Raw genomic sequence first — 17519 nt, 5'->3', positions numbered from 1 at the left:
TCAGGCTTTAAGACCCCCGCATCCCCTCTAGAAGCGCACATGCGATCCGGGGAGCGATTCCTTGCGCCCTCGCCCTCCGACGCCATAGGCCACGTGGAGATCAATCGGGGAACCCCCTGCCCACTACAAAAAGGTAAAAATTACCTGCTTTCCGCTCCGAGCTGTAACGAACTGGTGTCCCAGTGAGTAGCTGCAATAAACGTTTAAATAAACGTCGAAATAAACGCCCTTAAGGACGTTCAAAAATTTTTTTTTTTAACGGAGCCAGCGGGAGGGGGAGAAAAGGAGGGACCTGGCATCACCAGGTTTGCAGTTGCTCAAGAAGAGCCCTCAACCCCAGGCACTCAACAAAACCTAAAAATTAGGCTTGGAGGCCTAGCCAGAGCTGCTGCTGTGTGTGACCACCACCTGCTGAGATAGAGAACATACTGAGGAGTTTCCGGCAGCACATGACCACATATAGGGAGGCAAAAGGATTGCTCTCTATCTCCACCTGCTGGTAGATGGACACAACCCACCAGTCTATGGATTGATCAGCTTGATGATATGGAATATTACATTTATTTACCTTGTATAGTATGTGACTTTGATCTCTAATACATTATTATTATTATTAACATTTGTATAGTGCTACCAGACGCACGCAGCGCTGAACACCTGACACAGAGAGACAGTCCCTGCTCAATAGAGCTTACAATCTAAAAAAATCAATGGAGCTCTCTCTCTCCCACATCAAAAAGCTGAAAGGTGTTTCATAATGCATTTCCTTACTAATTTGATGGTCATACACAGTTTAAAGCATGACAAGAATTGCATTTACATATCATCATATTGGTCACATCAAAATATGGGTTCATTGATAACATTTTTTTCCTCTGGCAAAGATCTCGGGAACTTCTGTTTGAGTTTTTGAGTTGGGTTAACCACCAAAATGATCTTTTTTGCATCAACATTTAGCCCTAAGAGGTCAGCATTTTGTTAAACACTGATTACCATTGGCAAAATTAATTAAAAGTGAACTGGATGCCAGAGCTTATGTGGGATCCGGCCGATGACCTGTATAAGTCAGTTATGTGGGCAGAGGTGCCTCAGACGCTCCAATTTTCCCTTCTCTCTCCCAAAGCAACAGCTCAGCCCAGGCAGATCCCCAAACCCCCATCCTTGTAACCCCCCCCCCCCACCTTTGCGCTCTAAATCAGGAGCAACCCCCACTCACTCTTGCCTGGCACAGCTGCCTCGTCAAAATGGCTGCCATGACCTCTAGTGGCAGCCTTGCAGCTAGAGATTGCAGCAGCCTTTTTAGTGAGGCAGCTACACCAGGCAAGAGCAAGGGACTCTTTTCTTCACGGCACAGTTGCCTTGTAAAAATGACTTCCACAACCTGTATTATGTACAGCAACTTTGCACTGTTTGTTTAAGCTATGTTGATTGCATACACTGTATTAAAAAATGTGAAACTGAAATAAAATGCTCCCCCTAGCATTTTACCAAAGGGAAATCGTGCCAAACAAATCTCATTGAATTCTTTGACTGGGTGACCGGACAATTGAATCAAGGACATGCTATAGACATAATCTACTTAGATTTCAGCAAAGCTTTTGACACGGTTCCCCACAGGAGGCTCTTAAATAAACTAGACGGGCTGAAGATAGGACCCAAAGTGGTGAACTGGATTAGGAACTGGTTGACGGACAGACGCCAGAGGGTGGTGGTTAATGGAATTCGATCAAATGAGGGAAAGGTTAGTAGTAGAGTGCCTCAGGGATCGGTGCTGGGACCGATTCTGTTCAATATATTTGTGAGTGACATTGCCGAAGGGTTAGAAGGTAAAGTTTGCCTTTTTGCGGATGATACTAAAATTTGTAACAGAGTGGACATCCAGGACGGAGTGGAAAACATGAAAAAGGATCTGCGGAAGCTAGAAGAATGGTCTAAGGTTTGGCAATTAAAATTCAATGCGAAGAAATGCAAAGTGATGCACTTAGGGAGTAGAAATCCACGTGAGACGTATGTGTTAGGTGGTGAGAGTCTGATAGGTACGGACGGAGAGAGGGATCTTAGGGTGATAGTATCTGAGGATCTGAAGGCGACGAAACAGTGTGACAAGGCAGTGGCCGTAGCTAGAAGGTTGCTAGGCTGTATTAAGAGAGGTGTGACCAGCAGAAGAAGTTTTAATGCCCCTGTATAAGTCGTTGGTGAGGCCCCACCTGGAGTATTGTGTTCAGTTTTGGAGGCCGTATCTTGCTAAGGATGTAAAAAGAATAGAAGCGGTGCAAAGAAAAGCTACGAAAATGGTATGGGATTTGTGTTACAAGACGTATGAGAGACTTGCTGACCTGAACATGTATACCCTGGAGGAAAGGAGAAACAGGGGTGATATGATACAGACGTTCAAATATTTGAAAGGTATAAATCCGCAAACAAACCTTTTCTGGAGATGGGAAGGCGGTAGAACGAGAGGACATGGAATGAGATTGAAGGGGGGCAGACTCAGGAAAGAGAGAGTGGTGGATGCTTGGAATGCCCTCCCGCGGGAGGTGGTGGAGATGAAAACGGTAACGGAATTCAAACATGCATGGGATAAACATAAAGGAATCCTGTTCGGAAGGAAGGAATCCTCAGAAGCCTAGCTGAGATTGAGTGGCAGTGCCGGTGGGGGGAGGCGGGGCTGGTGGTTGGGAGGCAGGGCTAGTGCTGGGCAGACTTATACGGTCTGTGCCCTGACAATGGCAGATACTAATCAAGGTAAAGTATAAACAAAAAGTAAGACATATGAGTTTATCTTGGGCAGACTGGATGGACCGTGCAGGTCTTTTTCTGCCGTCATCTACTATGTTACTAGCTATTGCCAGAGTCACCAGATGCTTCTACTGTTTATATAACTAAAATCAAAGAGGGCAGGGATTACCTGGACCCCAGCGTAATTGCCTTGACTTGCCCCTGCCTAAGGATAGCTCAATCCCCACAATATTAGAAACGTTCTCCCACCTTGAGAGGTATTTGCTTGCTGTGGAGAGCTGGGCTCTGTCCCTGCCCCAGACCCCATGTTACATACAGGAAAATCTATTGGGAGAGGGCACCAGTGTTGCCACCCAAGTTTTGAGGGAAAAACACAGCCTGCTGCCTCCCCTCCCCCCCCCCCCCAAAAAAGCAGTAGACAAAACACAGAAAAATTTAATCTTATAATGTGACAGACTTGTGCGCACAGTGCTCAACACCTGAGGCCCTGAAAAGGTTACAGGTCTTAAATATACAATGCTATGTTTTTGTAATATGTTAAAATGAAATTCTAACAAAAGAAGCACATTTTTAATTTTGTTAACATTTCATTTAACATATAGCCAATTAAGTTATGCACAGTTATAGAACATGCTTCTGTTTCTGCATGTTATTTAAGGCTCCATCATGTGAATTGTGTAATTCTTTGACTTCTCTAGCCAAAATGCCAGTCCATTAAAAAAAAAAAAAAAGATACTCTGTAGGACCCTTCAAGTAAGGGAATAACAACCTGCCAACAATTCTTATCCTTTACAATAACAAATTATCAGCTTCTTACTTAACTTACATAACATGCAAACTATGCTAAAACATTCCCCAAAACAAAAGAAAAACAAGCAGTTGTGGAAAACCAGTAAATTCCCTATCAAAGCAGGCAGGAACATAGGTAAAAAAACAAAACAAAAAAACACTGGAAGTTACTGCTGCCCTCCTTGCATCTCCCAGAACCCCTTATCTTACTCTGTCATTGGGAAAGATTCCGAAAGAGGGCCTTGGAATGGAAAGCAGAAAGGAGGAGGGCAGACTGCCCTGGAGGGAGTCTTCAGATTGCAAAGTGCAAAAACATGTGAAAAGATTCTGTCTCAGAAAGACACTCCCTTATTTTCAAACTCCCTGGCAGTTAGGATATGAAACAGAAAGGAAAATCTCACTCTCATTTCCTGTAAGAATCATGGCTGTTGCAAACCCTGCTGAGAGGCTGAGAGAGGAAGTTTCTTGCTCCATCTGTTTGGATTATTTTACAGACCCGGTGATTATAGACTGTGGACACAACTTCTGTCGCTCCTGTATTACTCAGAGCTGGGAAGGGAAAGACACAGACTTTCCCTGTCCCCAGTGCAGGGAAACGTCTCAGCAGACGAGCCTGAAGCCAAACAGGCAGCTGGCAAATATCACAGAAATGGTAAAACAGCTTTCTCAGTGCCCAGTGAGACCAACAAAGGAGAATCGATGCGAAAAGCATGAAAAGAAACTGAAGCTGTTCTGTGAAGAGGATCAGAAAATTATCTGCCTCATTTGTAGAGAGTCCAGGAATCACAAATCTCACACTGTGATCCCCATAGAGGAGGCTGTGCAGGAATACAAGGTGTGTGTCAGTATCTTTATTATCAGTCACAGTGTGTTCTAAGGACATGGTTCTCATGCTATGATGGAAGCAGTGCAGGATTGGAAGGTGTGCATAGAGTGACTAGTATATGAGTGTGTTACCTCCTTAGAAGGCAGAGTATAAATAGCACATGTATAGCTTTTCAAAGAGATTAGCTGCTTTATTTTGAAAACTGAGTGGCAAAGTTTAACCCCTTTGAAAATTGAGTAGGGCTGGGTACCTAAATTTAGGCATATAGGGCTTGATATGTAAAAACTTTATGCTACTTACTTTGAGAATTATGCTCATAAACTGGCCTAGTTGAAAATTGTCTAGGGTTGAGTGCACAAATTGTACTCAACATTTCACTGAACTCTTAAATTTAGGATAAAAAGTAGGTGGTAAGAGGGGTGGATTTAGGGTGGGGGAAAAAGTTATGAGCTTAACACTGATTTTCAGCACTAGGTTCATAAATCTAGACAAGCAAATGCCAGGCCCTAAATTTATGAGCATAATTTATAAGCTCCTATTTTAGGATGAACTTTTAGCTGAAAAGTTATGCTCCTAAATCTGGCTGAAAATAGGGAACTAATTTAGGAGACTAACTTAGGAGCTCAGCATTTTCTGAATACCAGGCCAATAGTTTCTGAAGTCCCCTAAATTTAGAAGTATGGAAAGTGGGCAGGAAAGCTGTTTACAGCCTGATGTTGAATGGCAGTAACACAATGACCATCTGGGAAACTGGAACCTCCATGGATTTGGGGCCTTTATACAAATAGTATTGAATCAAAAATCAAACTGAAGAGCGCGATAATAACTGTATAAGATGGGGCAGGATTTGGCACAGAGCCAGGGAGACTTAGCAATTATGGGGCCCTCATGGCCAGGCCTTATTCCAATGAATTCTCATTCTAGTGACCTCTGCTCTGCTGATATAACTGTGATTGAGGTTGGCTGGATCCTGGCTGGGAAGGTGAGTGATTGTCTCCTGGGGTCCTGGTTGACTCATGCTTGGAAGAATTTATATTATGCAGGGCCCACGCACATAATGCGTGTGAGAAAGTGAAGCTGAAAAGTCAGTAAAATGGTGCTAACCTTCTGAGCAGTGGCAAACCAAAGGGGGAAGAGGCAGTGGCGTAGCTAGGGTAGTTGACACCCGGGGCCGGTCATTTTTTTAACCCCCCCCCCCCCCAAATCCAGTACTAGGCATACCGAGAATACAAAACACTCAGGACCTATAGAGCAATTCTACCATACCATAAACAGTAATTTGTACGAGTCACACAAGGAAAAGGAAAGCATCTTAAACACTACAGTGAGCACTAGAACATCAATTCACCTATTGTAAAACGAAAACAGACAGATTAGTACAGATCATCAATCCTGCACAGTCAATGCTAACCGAAAGCCATGTCTTTTTCACAAACACAGATACATCCTAATCAACTATAGAATAAGTAATCATAAACTTTCTATTTAGACAAAAATTAAACTGAACCCCCAAGATGCCAGACTCTGCATACAATGCAACACCACAGAAACAGAAAATGTCCCCTAGTACTGTGCAAAATATAAAGACAGCAGATGTAAATTTGAAAAAACTAACAAATACCAATCACCACTTTACAAATTAACAAATAGAAATAAAACAAATACAGAAAATAAAATAATACCATTTTATTGGACTAATACATTTGGCTTCCAGAGGCCAAAATCTCCTTCCTCAGGTCAATACAGTATAGTACTGTTACAGTATCCTATCCTGACCTGAGGAAGGGGGTTTTCTTCTCTGAAAGTTAAGTCGAAATGTATTAAAATTAGTCCAATAAAAAGATTACCTTATTTACACGTTCTATTTATAAATATTTAACACAGCTACAATACTATATCCTAAAGCAAAAAAATAAAAATATATATTTTATTTACAGTTGTCTCTGGTTTCTGCTTTCCTCATCTTCTTTTCACTGTCTTCCTTCCATCCAGCATCTGTCTTCGCTCTCTGCCATCCAGTGTTTGCCCTCTCTCTGCCCCTTCCATCCACTGTCTGCCCTCTCTCTCTGCCCCTTCCATTCACTGTCTGCCCTCTCTCTCTCTCTGCCCCTTCCATCCACTGTCTGCCCTCTCTCTCTGCCCCAGTCTGCCCTCTTTCTCTCTCCCCCTTCCACCCACCATCTGCCCTTTCTCTCTGCCCCTTCAATCCGTCTGCCCTCCCTCACACTCCCCACTTCCATCCAGGGTCTGTCCCATCTCTCTCTGCCCGCTCTTTTCAGCCCCCTTCATCCACCACATGCCTTGCATCCCCCTTTTTCAGCCCCAGACCCATTCTCCCACCTGCCCCAGGCATGGATCCATTTTCCCTCCTGACCCCTTGTCAGACCCCAGTTACAGCTTCAGACCCCTTCTCCCCTCTGAGCACTCCCCTCCCCAGTCCCCTTCTCCCCTCTAAGCTCCGCCACCCTCCCCAATCCCCTTCTCCCCTGAGCACCCCTCTAGGCTCTCCCACCTTCCCCAATCCCCTTCTCCCCTGAGCTCCCCTCTAGGCTCTCCCACCCTCCCCAATCCCCTTCTCCCCTGAGCACCCCTCTAGGCTCACTCACCCTCCCCAATCCCCTGCTCCCCTCTGAGCTTCCCCCGAGCCGGTCCCGTCCTGTGCCCCCTCCGTTGAGAGCCGACAGCTCTCGTCTCCTGCCGCTACCCTGCTTTTTTTTTTTAATCCATTGCACCGACGCAGGCAGCGCTTCCCGTCTGCCCTGCGAAGGAGAAAATCGCATCGCTGGCGTCGGGCCTTCCCTCGTTGTGTCCCGCCCTCGAGGAAATAGGAAGTTACCTTAGAAGAGGGCGGGACACAATGAGGGAAGGCCCAACGCCAGCGACGCGATTTTCTCCTTCACAGGGCAGACGGGAAGCGCTGCCTGCATCGCTGCAATGGATTAAAAAAAAAAGCAAGGTAGCGGCCGACGGATGCACCCCCCCACCCGCCGACACCCGGGGCGGACCGCCCCCACCGCCCCGCCTTTGCTACCCCACTGGGAAGAGGAGAAAGGAAATATAAGGGTTGACTGCTGGTGCGGTGGGAGGAGTATATAGAGCATTAGTGCTGAGGAGCAGGGTTACCAAGGGGGAGGAGGAGGGGGAAGCAGATGGAGAGGGAAATGGAGATGAAAAGGAAAAAGAAGCTTGAACTTTTGGTCAGCCGCCTGTTGCGAGACTGAAACAGGTGTGTGACCCCTAGGAGCGCGGACCCTGTGCGGCTGCCCCATTGTCCTAGCTTAAGGCCGGCCCTGCGGAAAATTGTCTGAATAGTGGTGATATTCAGCTGTTTCTGGATAACTTACATGTTTAGTTTAGACTTGCCAAATAGTAGGCCTGAAGTAATGCATAATGCTGACATGGTGACGACAATATCAGGATATTCTACGCTACCTATACAGATAGTGGGCGCTGAATATCCCGCAGGGGTCTGTGTTGGAACCGCTGCTTTTTAACATATTTATAAATGACCTAGAGATGGGAGTAACTAGTGAGGTAATTAAATTCGTAGATGATACAAAATTATTCAGGGTCGTCAAGTCGCGGGAGGAGTGTGAAAGATTACAGGAGGACCTCGCGAGACTGGGAGATTGGGCGTGCAAGTGGCAGATGAAGTTCAATGTTGACAAGTGCAAAGTGATGCATGTGGGTAAGAGGAACCCGAATTACAGCTATGTCATGCAAGGTTCCGCGTTAGGAGTTACGGACCTAGAAAGGGATCTGGGAATAATCGTGGATAAGACGTTTAAAAAACATCTGCCCAGTGTGCTGTGGCGGCTAAGAAAGCGCACAGAATGTTGAGTATTATTAGGAAAGGGATGGAAAACAAAGACAAGGATATAATGCTGTTGTATCGCTCCATGGTGCGACCGCACCTCGAGTATTGTGTCCAATTCTGGTCGCCGCATCTCAAAAAAGATATAAAGGAATTAGCAAAGGTGTAGAGAAGGGCGATGAAAATGATAAAGGGAATGGAACGACTTCCCTGTGAGGAAAGGCTGAGAAGGTTAGGGCTCTTCAGCTTGGAGACAAGGCGGCTGAGGGGTGTTATGATAGAAGCCTACAAGATAATGAGCGAAGTAGAGTGGACAGATGTGAAGCGTTTGTTTACACTTTCAAACAATAGAACCAGGGGGCACAAGATGAAGCTAGAATATGGTAGATTTAAAACAGGAGAAAGTTTCTCTTTACTCAGCGTGTAGTTAGACTCTGGAACTTGTTGCCGGAGAATGTAGTGACAGCAGCTGGCCTTACGGAATTTAAAGGGGGCTTAGACAGATTCCTGAGGGAAAAGTCCATTGAACATTATTAATTTTTTTTGAAGGGGGGGGGGGGGGGTTGCTGGGTTTTTGAAGCCTGGATTGGCCGTTTTCGGAGACATGATGCTGGGCTTGATGGGCCCTTGGTCTTTCTCAGTATGGCGGTGCTTATGCTTACTTATGAGTACATTATGCGTCAGCAGCAGTGTTCAACTTAAGTTGTTCTGTAAAGAAACAAAAAATTTCTCCCCCCCCCCCCCCCCCCCCAAATGTTCATCTAGTGGTGGTCAGTGATTCTAAAGGCGCTGAAAGCTGCAAACTGAATGTGACCTAGATATTCAGTACTGGGCCTAATTTGAGCCAGGGCATTGAATATTCTGGCACCCCGCTGCTCCTGGAAGTTATCCAGTGATATTTAGTGCCAGGACTCAGGTCTCTGGGCAAGTTAGGAGTTCAGACCTGCCAAGCTTCCTGCTTTCGTGTGTTATCTCCCGAACTCCCATTGAGGAACGAAGAAACTCCTGCTTAGCAGCCTTCCATTGCAAAATGCATTAATAAGATGTCATCTCTTGCTGCTGTGGGACCAGTCTCATAAGAGCTCCAAAATCTCATGCTCTTATTGTGAGACTGGACCGGCAGCAGTAGGAGATGACATTTTATTAAGGTGTCTCCCAGCGCCGCCGAGAGACTGGGCCAGGCCTGCCCCCCCCCCCCCTGAGGTCACCACTCCCCCCCCCCCCCCCCCGCCAGTGGGCTGGGTTCCCTGCATTGAAATCACAGCGCCTCTCACCTCCATGTGAAAGCACTGCAGGCAGCAGGGCAGCAGATCACTTCCCTTTGGCCCTCCTTCCCTCCTTGTGTACCGCCCTCGCGGAAGTTACGTCAGACGAGGGCGGGACACAGGGAGGGAAGGAGGCCCGAAGGGAGGCGATCTGCTGCCTGCAGCGCTTTCACACAGAGGTGAGAGGCGCTGTGATTTCAATGCAGGGGGCTCGGCCCGGTGCAGACAGAGGGCGGGTGGGACTGTGACACCGGGCTTCCCTTGGAGTCCCAGGGGATTTTGTCACTTCCCCCCCCTCTCGGTGGCTATGGCGTCTCCTACTGCCCAAAGGGAAGGCAGCTTGTTGGTGCCACAGCTGAGGTCTATCAAGGGATAAGGTTGCTTAAATCCACTTTTGGGTATTCCTGGCTCTTGGAAATTGGAACCTCCGTTTTACTATTTCTTGTGATTTTGCCAGGCACTTGGCCACTGTTGGAAGCAGGATACTGGGCTAGATGGACTTTCGGTGCCATTGACTGAATTTGGTCTGAAATTTCTGCTTTTCTTACCAACTTATATCTTATGTATTTATTTGGATTTTGCTCACACCTTTTTCAGTAGTAGCTCAAGGTGAGTTACATTCAAGTATACTGAGTATTTCCCTGTTCCTGGAAGGCTCACAATCTAAGTTTGTACCTGAGGCAATGGAGGTTTAAGTGACTTGCCCAAGATCACAAGGAGCAGCAGTGGGATTTGAATGGGCCACCTCTGGATGTCAAGACTGGTGCCATAGGCGCCCCGTATAAGAGGCTTGGGGAGGCTAAGCCTCCCCAGCCCAGTTGGGACCTTCGCCGCCTGCCTCCCGCCCCCCCTCCGAAATTTAAAACTTGATACCTGCTCGGGGTTAAGGGAAGGCGGCGTCGGCAGCAACACAGCACGTCAGCACCAGTGAAACGTGTGCTGGCTCAGCGCGCCTTCAGCTTCCCTTCGTTTTGTCTCTCAAGCGCTGGTCCCGCCCTCTAGGGTGGGACCAGCGCTTGAGAGACAGAACGAAGGGAAGCTGAAGGCGCGCCTAGCCAGCGTTTCACTGGTGCTGACGTGCTGTGTCGGTGCCGACGCCGCCTTCCCTTAACCCCGAGCAGTTATCAAGTTTTAAATTTCGGAGGGGGGGGGGGCGGGAACTGGACCTGGTGCTCGGTGGGAGGGAGGGAAGGAGGAAGGCCTGATGCGGGGTGGGTGGGAAGGACGAAGGCCTGATGCTGCTGGGTGGGTGGGAGGAAGGAAGGCAGGCAGGCAGGCCTGATGCTGGGTGGGGTGCCTGGCGCTTGATGCTGGGTGGGAGGGGTGCTAGGTGGGTGGGAGGAAGGGGTGCTTGATGCTGGGTGACAATTATTAGTTTAAGCTCCGCCCCCACCCCCTTTAGCCTCCCCAAACAGTTGGGCCACCGACCGCCTATGACTGGTGCTCTAACTACTAGGCCACTCCTCCACTCTATCTTGAAAGCTTCTGTGGGTTGGTTTTTTTTTTTTGAGCATTGATGCTTAAAAGTTTTATGCCGTACCACTGTGTGAATCCATATGGTTGTTACATGCCACACCGTTGTGAGAATGAGGATGGAGACAGCTGCTAAGGTCGTCCTTTTCTCCAATCAGAATATGTCACTTATATCGATGTTACTTTGAAGAATTCTCATATCTTGTGTGTGTCTCCAGCCTATTTGGGGTAATTTAGTGGCAGTATTGCTGATGCCCTTTGTATGATACAGGATCTAAAATTGATATGGTCATATTTCACAGGAGAAGTATGAAATTGAACTGGAGCCTTTGAGGAAGAAGCTGAAGACGATTCTGGAATTTAAATCCAGTGAAGAGAAGAAAGCTGAGGACCTGGTGGTAGGTGACGTGTCTTCCTCTGAGTTGCTTTCTACTGGGTCATAAATAGTTTGAGTAAGGTTAATCAGTCCAGTAATTCAGGGCTCGTTTTGTTTATGCAGATGTTAGGTTTCATCATTTGCACTACATACATACTTGAAGCAGTGATATAAATCCCACCCAGGCAGCTCCTGCAGTATGTGGTGAGGGAAAGGGTCCAGTCAAGAAGGGGCTAAATGACTGGGAACCATAGGAGCAGAGGCAGAGCGTGGCTGATATTGCACTTCTCTCTAAGTGTTGCTGTGTCGCCTCCCAACCTTCTTCAGTTACTCTATCAGGCTAGCAGTGGAAAAGCATGTGGCTCTCATCAGGAAGTTTGGCCCTGTGATAGCAGGAGATGGTGAGCTTATGATCATCTCCTGCTGCTGAGTCTGACGGGATAACTGAGAAGATCGGGAGATGGTGTGGCAACACCACTGGAGGTAAGTTTAGTGTTCTGTCTGCTCATCTACTGCCAGCCTCAATAGAAGCTTTATCTAGCTTGGGAGAAGGGGAGAAAAAGGAAGGGAAGGAATGAAGAGAGGGAGGGACCAAAAGGAAATAGGAATCCTGTTCCCTGTCTTCTCCCAGATCAGAGAAGAACAACCCCTGGTGCTCTTAGTGGTGGACTTATGCCACTGCCTTGAAATATCTGTTAAAAGAGAAAACGCCAGTGTCATACAGCAAATTTAAGATTATCCAAATAATACAATGTACAATTAAAGATATGAAAAATTCATACAGATTTTAGAAAGAATGTACAAATTGGAATTGAGGTTCTACTAGTATTTTAGAACAGGATCTGTTGTCATAGAACTTCTTGTAAAATTCTTGAAGAAAATGGATGCACCAGTTACGTGTGTCAGGAACGTCCATTATAGAACCATTAAGCGTCTAAATATCAGTGGAGTCAGCACAGCAGCATAAACGTTCAGATGCCGTCACATAAATGTGTATGTTCTGAAATATCAAATACAGATTTATGCGATGGAAAATAAATTTGCCATTTATTTTTCCTAAATTGTCCCAGAGTCCAATATATTTTGCCAATTATCATTTGGTTGAGGGGGGTAAGGGGTTTTTCAGTAGACCTTCCCTAATCCCTCCAGTGGAGTGCAATTTTCTGAAAACCTAGACAGCCCAGGTAGCATGTGCGAATCCCTAGGTCAATCATTTTAGACACAGACGTGCATTCCCGTTCTGAAATGGAGAACACGTGTTTATTTTTATGCAATATAAACTTCTAAATTCCAGTTTATGCCTCTGTAAAACATGAGTAATGCTTCTAAAATAAGCACCACAGTAGCTGCTACATCAGCAGGAGTAAGAATGATGGATGTGTGGTAGAGTCAGATTCTTCTGTCATGGGTTCAAAGTATCCTTGAAGAGAAGACAAATATTGAGTGATAGACTTAGGATCTCTTTCCCTTCCCTAGACACTGGCAGGAATTAGTACTGCGGATAGGCAGACTGAAAGTAAATAAGTAAATGAATAAATAAACAAGGAGAGTCAGGGGAGGAAGTGACGTCACGGGAGCAATGGAAGCATAAATGCTGAACTCCTGTTTGCCCATAGCGAAAACAGAAAGATTCCCTACCGTAAGCAAAAATTAAAGAATATATACCGGAGGGTGTTGAGTCTCTGACAGTGCAGGTAAAAGAAAATTGGCTCCGATCTGCCGCCAGTAGCGAACGGTGAAGTTTTGCCTCAGACGCCGCGAAGAGGTGGAGGAAGGGCGGGGAGAGAAACAAACTTCGGCCTCGTGTTAGAGCGCAAGAGAGCGGGCCCATCAGCGCAACGGAAAAACAAAAGATAAAATAAAAGCGATGGAGCCTAGCGCCACGACGCCAAGCCTTTCCCAATTCGCATATGCGGGAAGCACGAGGCAAAACAATATGGCGGCTGGAGGAGAGGAAAATGTAGCAAGTGGGGACAGAAAACGTAACCCCTCTACAGAAGATATGTTCCCGACGCCAGAACAACTGAACCAGGAGGAGGAATCCCTCCCAGAATTAAGAACTTTACTGAATGAAATCCGTTCTGATTTAAAAGCTATGCGTGCTGATTTAGCTAAGATGGGGGCAGACCTCAGAAGCGAAATAAAAGAACTTGGTCATAGAGTGGAGGAAACAGAGACAAGATTAGAAGAACAGGGAGAAAACATGGTGGCCTTGGACCGGAGAGTTCATGATATAGACCTGGGACATGAAGCACTGGCTGACAAGATAGAAGATCTGGAAAACCGCAGCCGACGGAATAACCTCCGATTTCGGGGGTTGCCGGAGTCTCCCACTTACCAAGAAACGGAGAAGGTGATACAACAGATAGTAAGCGCATTGGTGGCGACTCCTGAGCGGCCCCTGGAACCTGAACAAGTTATATTGGACAGAGCTCATAGAGCCCTTGGGGCTACAAGAAATAACCTTCCCAAAGATCTGATTGCCTGTTTTCGAGATTATAAGCTAAAGGAGCGAATTCTTCAAGCAGCACGCCAAAAACAAGATTTTAAATGGGACACATACAAAATCGAGATATACCAGGATTTGGCGGCAGCAACACTGAGAAGGAGAGCTGACCTGAAACCAGTCACCAGGAGACTAAGAGAGATGGGACTTCAATATAGATGGAGACACCCATTTGCCCTGGTATTCTATAAAGATGGGAGACAACACCAGGTGAAAACATTAGCAGAAGCACGCGAATTGCTGCCCGAAGATATCCCAGCATCAACATCTGCGGATGGGGAAGCGAGGCGGTCCCAGACAAATATGAGAAATTACCCAAAATGGCAACGAGTAGGCCGCAAACGCCTGCAACGCCAGCAGTCAGCGGGACGCCTCACATGAACTTAAATGTTAAGGGTAATGATAAGAACTGAAATACTCAATAGTTGATATGATTAGAGATAAGGCTTTGTTTGGTGGAGCGTAACCTATCAGGGAAAATAAGTCTCTGAAAGATTTAATCGAACGAAAGGAGAGAGGCAAGTAGATAAGGGGAAAGAACAGAGGGAAATGTTAAAACTATATAAAATCCGGGGAGGGGGAATCAAAAATGGTAATAACTAACTAGAGAAGGGCAAAGGGGTCACTTCCTCTCTATAAAGCACCGTTTTTATCTTTTATGGAGATGAAACGAGTGCTCTGGATGTGGGGAAGGGAGTGGGAGGGGGGAGGGAAGTTAAGAGGGGAGAGCGGGGGGAAGATAAAACATAGGGGAGAATTACGGGATGGAGGGAGAGGGGAAAAAAAAAGGGGACAGAATGTTATGATGTTACAATATGGTGATAAATATGTTGAAAGTTTATTATTACAAGTTGTAAAATGTTTAAATGTATAACACTAAATGTAAGAGGCCTTAATACGCCACAGAAACGTAGGCAGGTGTATAGAGAACTGGCCCGACAAAAATCAGATGTAGCGTTTCTCCAGGAGACTCACCTAAGAAGAGATCACGAGCATCTGATGAAACATAAAAGATATACAATTGTCCAATGTGCTTCCAATAGGGAGAATAAAAAAACACAAGGAGTCCTGATAGCGCTATCGGGATCCCTCCCATGGCAAGTGCATACTACAGTGAAAGATAAAAAGGGGCGATATATATTGATGGTAGTGTCATTATATAATAAACAATATACTCTAGTGTGTATGTATGCTCCTAATGTGGGGCAAAAAGAATTTTTAGACACAGTGGAAAAGGTGATAGAGGAAAATATACAAGGGGAATTGTTGGTGGGAGGTGATCTTAATCTCACGTTAGATCCTAAATTAGATAACTCAGGAGGGAGGGTAGAATATGCAAAAACAGATAGGAAAGCCCTTATAAGGTGGATGGCCCGATGGGATCTAATAGATATATGGAGAGAGAGACATAAGACAGAGAGAGACTACTCCTTTTTCTCCCCCAAACATAATACCTATTCACGAATTGACTATTGGCTAGGGGGCAGAGGACTGAGCAATAATATCAAACTAGTGGAAATAGAACAGTGCAGCTGGTCGGACCACTCGATGGTATTATTGGAGGTGGCGGGAGAGGGAGGGAAGGCAAGGAAGAGAAGATGGCGCCTAAATGAAACAATACTGATGGACCCACAAAGTGCCCTAGAAATAGAAAATAATATAAAAGAGTATATACAGTTCAATGATAATGGAGAGGCTAAACCGGCAAGTATATGGGAGGGTCTGAAAGTAGTCATTAGGGGCCAATGCATAGCAAAGCAAGCTTATATCAATAAGAAAAAAACAGAAGCAGAAACTAATTTGCGGAAGCAAATCATGAAGTTAGAGAATATGCATAAAAAAAACCCAACAGATAGTAAAAAAACAGAAGAAATACGCCAACTTAAAAGTCAACTTAATGAAATACAATTGGCGGATATAGCCAGACAGTTAGAACAAATACAACAAGAATACTATGAATTTGGAAATAAAACAAGCAGATTACTGGCTAATAAGCTTAAAAAACAGGCACAACGCAATTATATACATGGCATACATAACATTTCAGGGGAACTAATAACACAAACAGAGGAAATAGCAGGAGTATTTTGGGATTTTTATAATCAGCTATATCAAGCAGAACATGAAACATCAAGGGAGGACATGGAGCAATACGTACAAGACCTGGGGATGATTAGAATATCGGGAAGGGAACAGGAAGCGCTATCAAAAGCCATAACATTAGAAGAGATAGAAGAGGCAATAACAGATCTGCCAAACAACAAATCTCCCGGACCAGATGGTTTCCCTGCTAGATTTTATAAAAAATTTGCAAAACTTTTAGCCCCTATATTACTGAACACTATTACCGCTTTCGAAGAGGCGCAAGAGTTACCATACTCATGGAGGATGGCGGAGGTGACCATACTCCTAAAGCCAGGGAAAGACCCACTACAATGTGGCTCCTACCGGCCAATATCTCTCCTGAACACGGACTATAAGATCTTTACTAAAATAATGGCACGCCGCCTACAGGAGGTAATGCCACGATTAGTGCACGAGGATCAGGCGGGCTTCATTAGGGGACGCCAAGCACATGATAATACTCGGACATTAATGCATATCATACAACAAATACAAGATGAAAAAACACCAACAATCATATTCTCGGTCGATGCGGAAAAGGCATTTGATCGTGTAGATTGGGAGTTTCTCTTTACAGTAATACGCCAGATAGGTATAGAAGGACGATTTATGACATGGTTGCGCCTACTATATACGAAACCGATGGCGGTATTAAAGATAAATGGGACACATACTAATATACTAGAGTTACACAGAGGCACAAGGCAAGGATGTGCAATTTCACCATTATTATTTGCATTATCAATCGAACCCCTAGCTCTGAAAATAAGGACACACAAAGATATAAGGGGAGTAATAAGGGGACAAAGGGAACATAAAATAATGCTTTATGCTGATGATGTTCTCTTGACACTAACTCATCCATCACAATCAATACAAGAGACAATGAAGGTGATGGCAAACTATGGAAGGGTCTCAGGATTTAAAATTAACATAAATAAATCAGAAATATTAAATCTTACAACACCACCTAGGGAAGTGCAGGAGATAACAGATAAGTTTCCGTTTACATGGACAAATAAATCAATTAGATATCTAGGGATACAGATCACTCCAGAAATAGGAGGATTATATCAAGCAAATTACCCCAAAAAAGTTAAAGAACTGTTTGAGGAAGTGGATAGGTGGGAAGGACTTACTATATCATGGATGGGAAGAATCCAAGCTATAAAAATGATACTCTTACCAAAGATATTATACTTGTTTATGGCCATTCCGATACCCATCCCACAAAAGTTTTTCCAACAAATAAATAGGAAAATGTTTGCTTACATATGGAGGAAGCGACCTCCCAGGGTAAATAGGGATATGATGTTCCAACTGCCCGTGGAGGGGGGAATGGGAGTACCAAATCTCCACTTATATTACCAAGCAGCCCAGCTAAGAATATTGGCAGAATGGACTCCTAGAAACAATAAAAAATGGCTGCATTGGGAGCGATCATGGATGAGCACCCGCTATATAGGAGGTATACTTTGGAAGAAGGGGACTGAAATTATGTCACTAACTAAAAGGGTACCAGTGGGTATTGGCCTATTACTGGAGACATGGTTACGGATACGACGAAAGGTGTTTCCAGAGAGAAAATACTTTTTACAAATGGATAT

The 17519-nt window shown here is 45.2% G+C and overlaps 1 protein-coding gene across 1 annotated transcript in view; it reads left to right on the top strand.

The window, feature by feature from the left end:
* The first annotated feature begins 3915 nt into the window (after nt 1-3915).
* The window catches only part of LOC115466331 (E3 ubiquitin-protein ligase TRIM39-like), a 33175-nt gene continuing 19571 nt past the window's right edge, over nt 3916-17519 (top strand). The window contains exons 1-2 of the mRNA XM_030197508.1: nt 3916-4363; nt 11209-11304. Coding sequence (XP_030053368.1) covers nt 3950-4363; nt 11209-11304 — 510 coding nt within the window. The 5' untranslated portion in view covers nt 3916-3949. The remainder of the gene's footprint in view (nt 4364-11208; nt 11305-17519) is intronic.

Source organism: Microcaecilia unicolor, chromosome 3 (genome assembly GCF_901765095.1).
Source record: "Microcaecilia unicolor chromosome 3, aMicUni1.1, whole genome shotgun sequence".
Classification (NCBI taxonomy): Eukaryota; Metazoa; Chordata; class Amphibia; order Gymnophiona; family Siphonopidae; genus Microcaecilia; species Microcaecilia unicolor.
The sequence above is the reverse complement of the archived record's forward strand: the minus strand, read 5'-3'. Positions and strand labels throughout refer to the sequence as shown.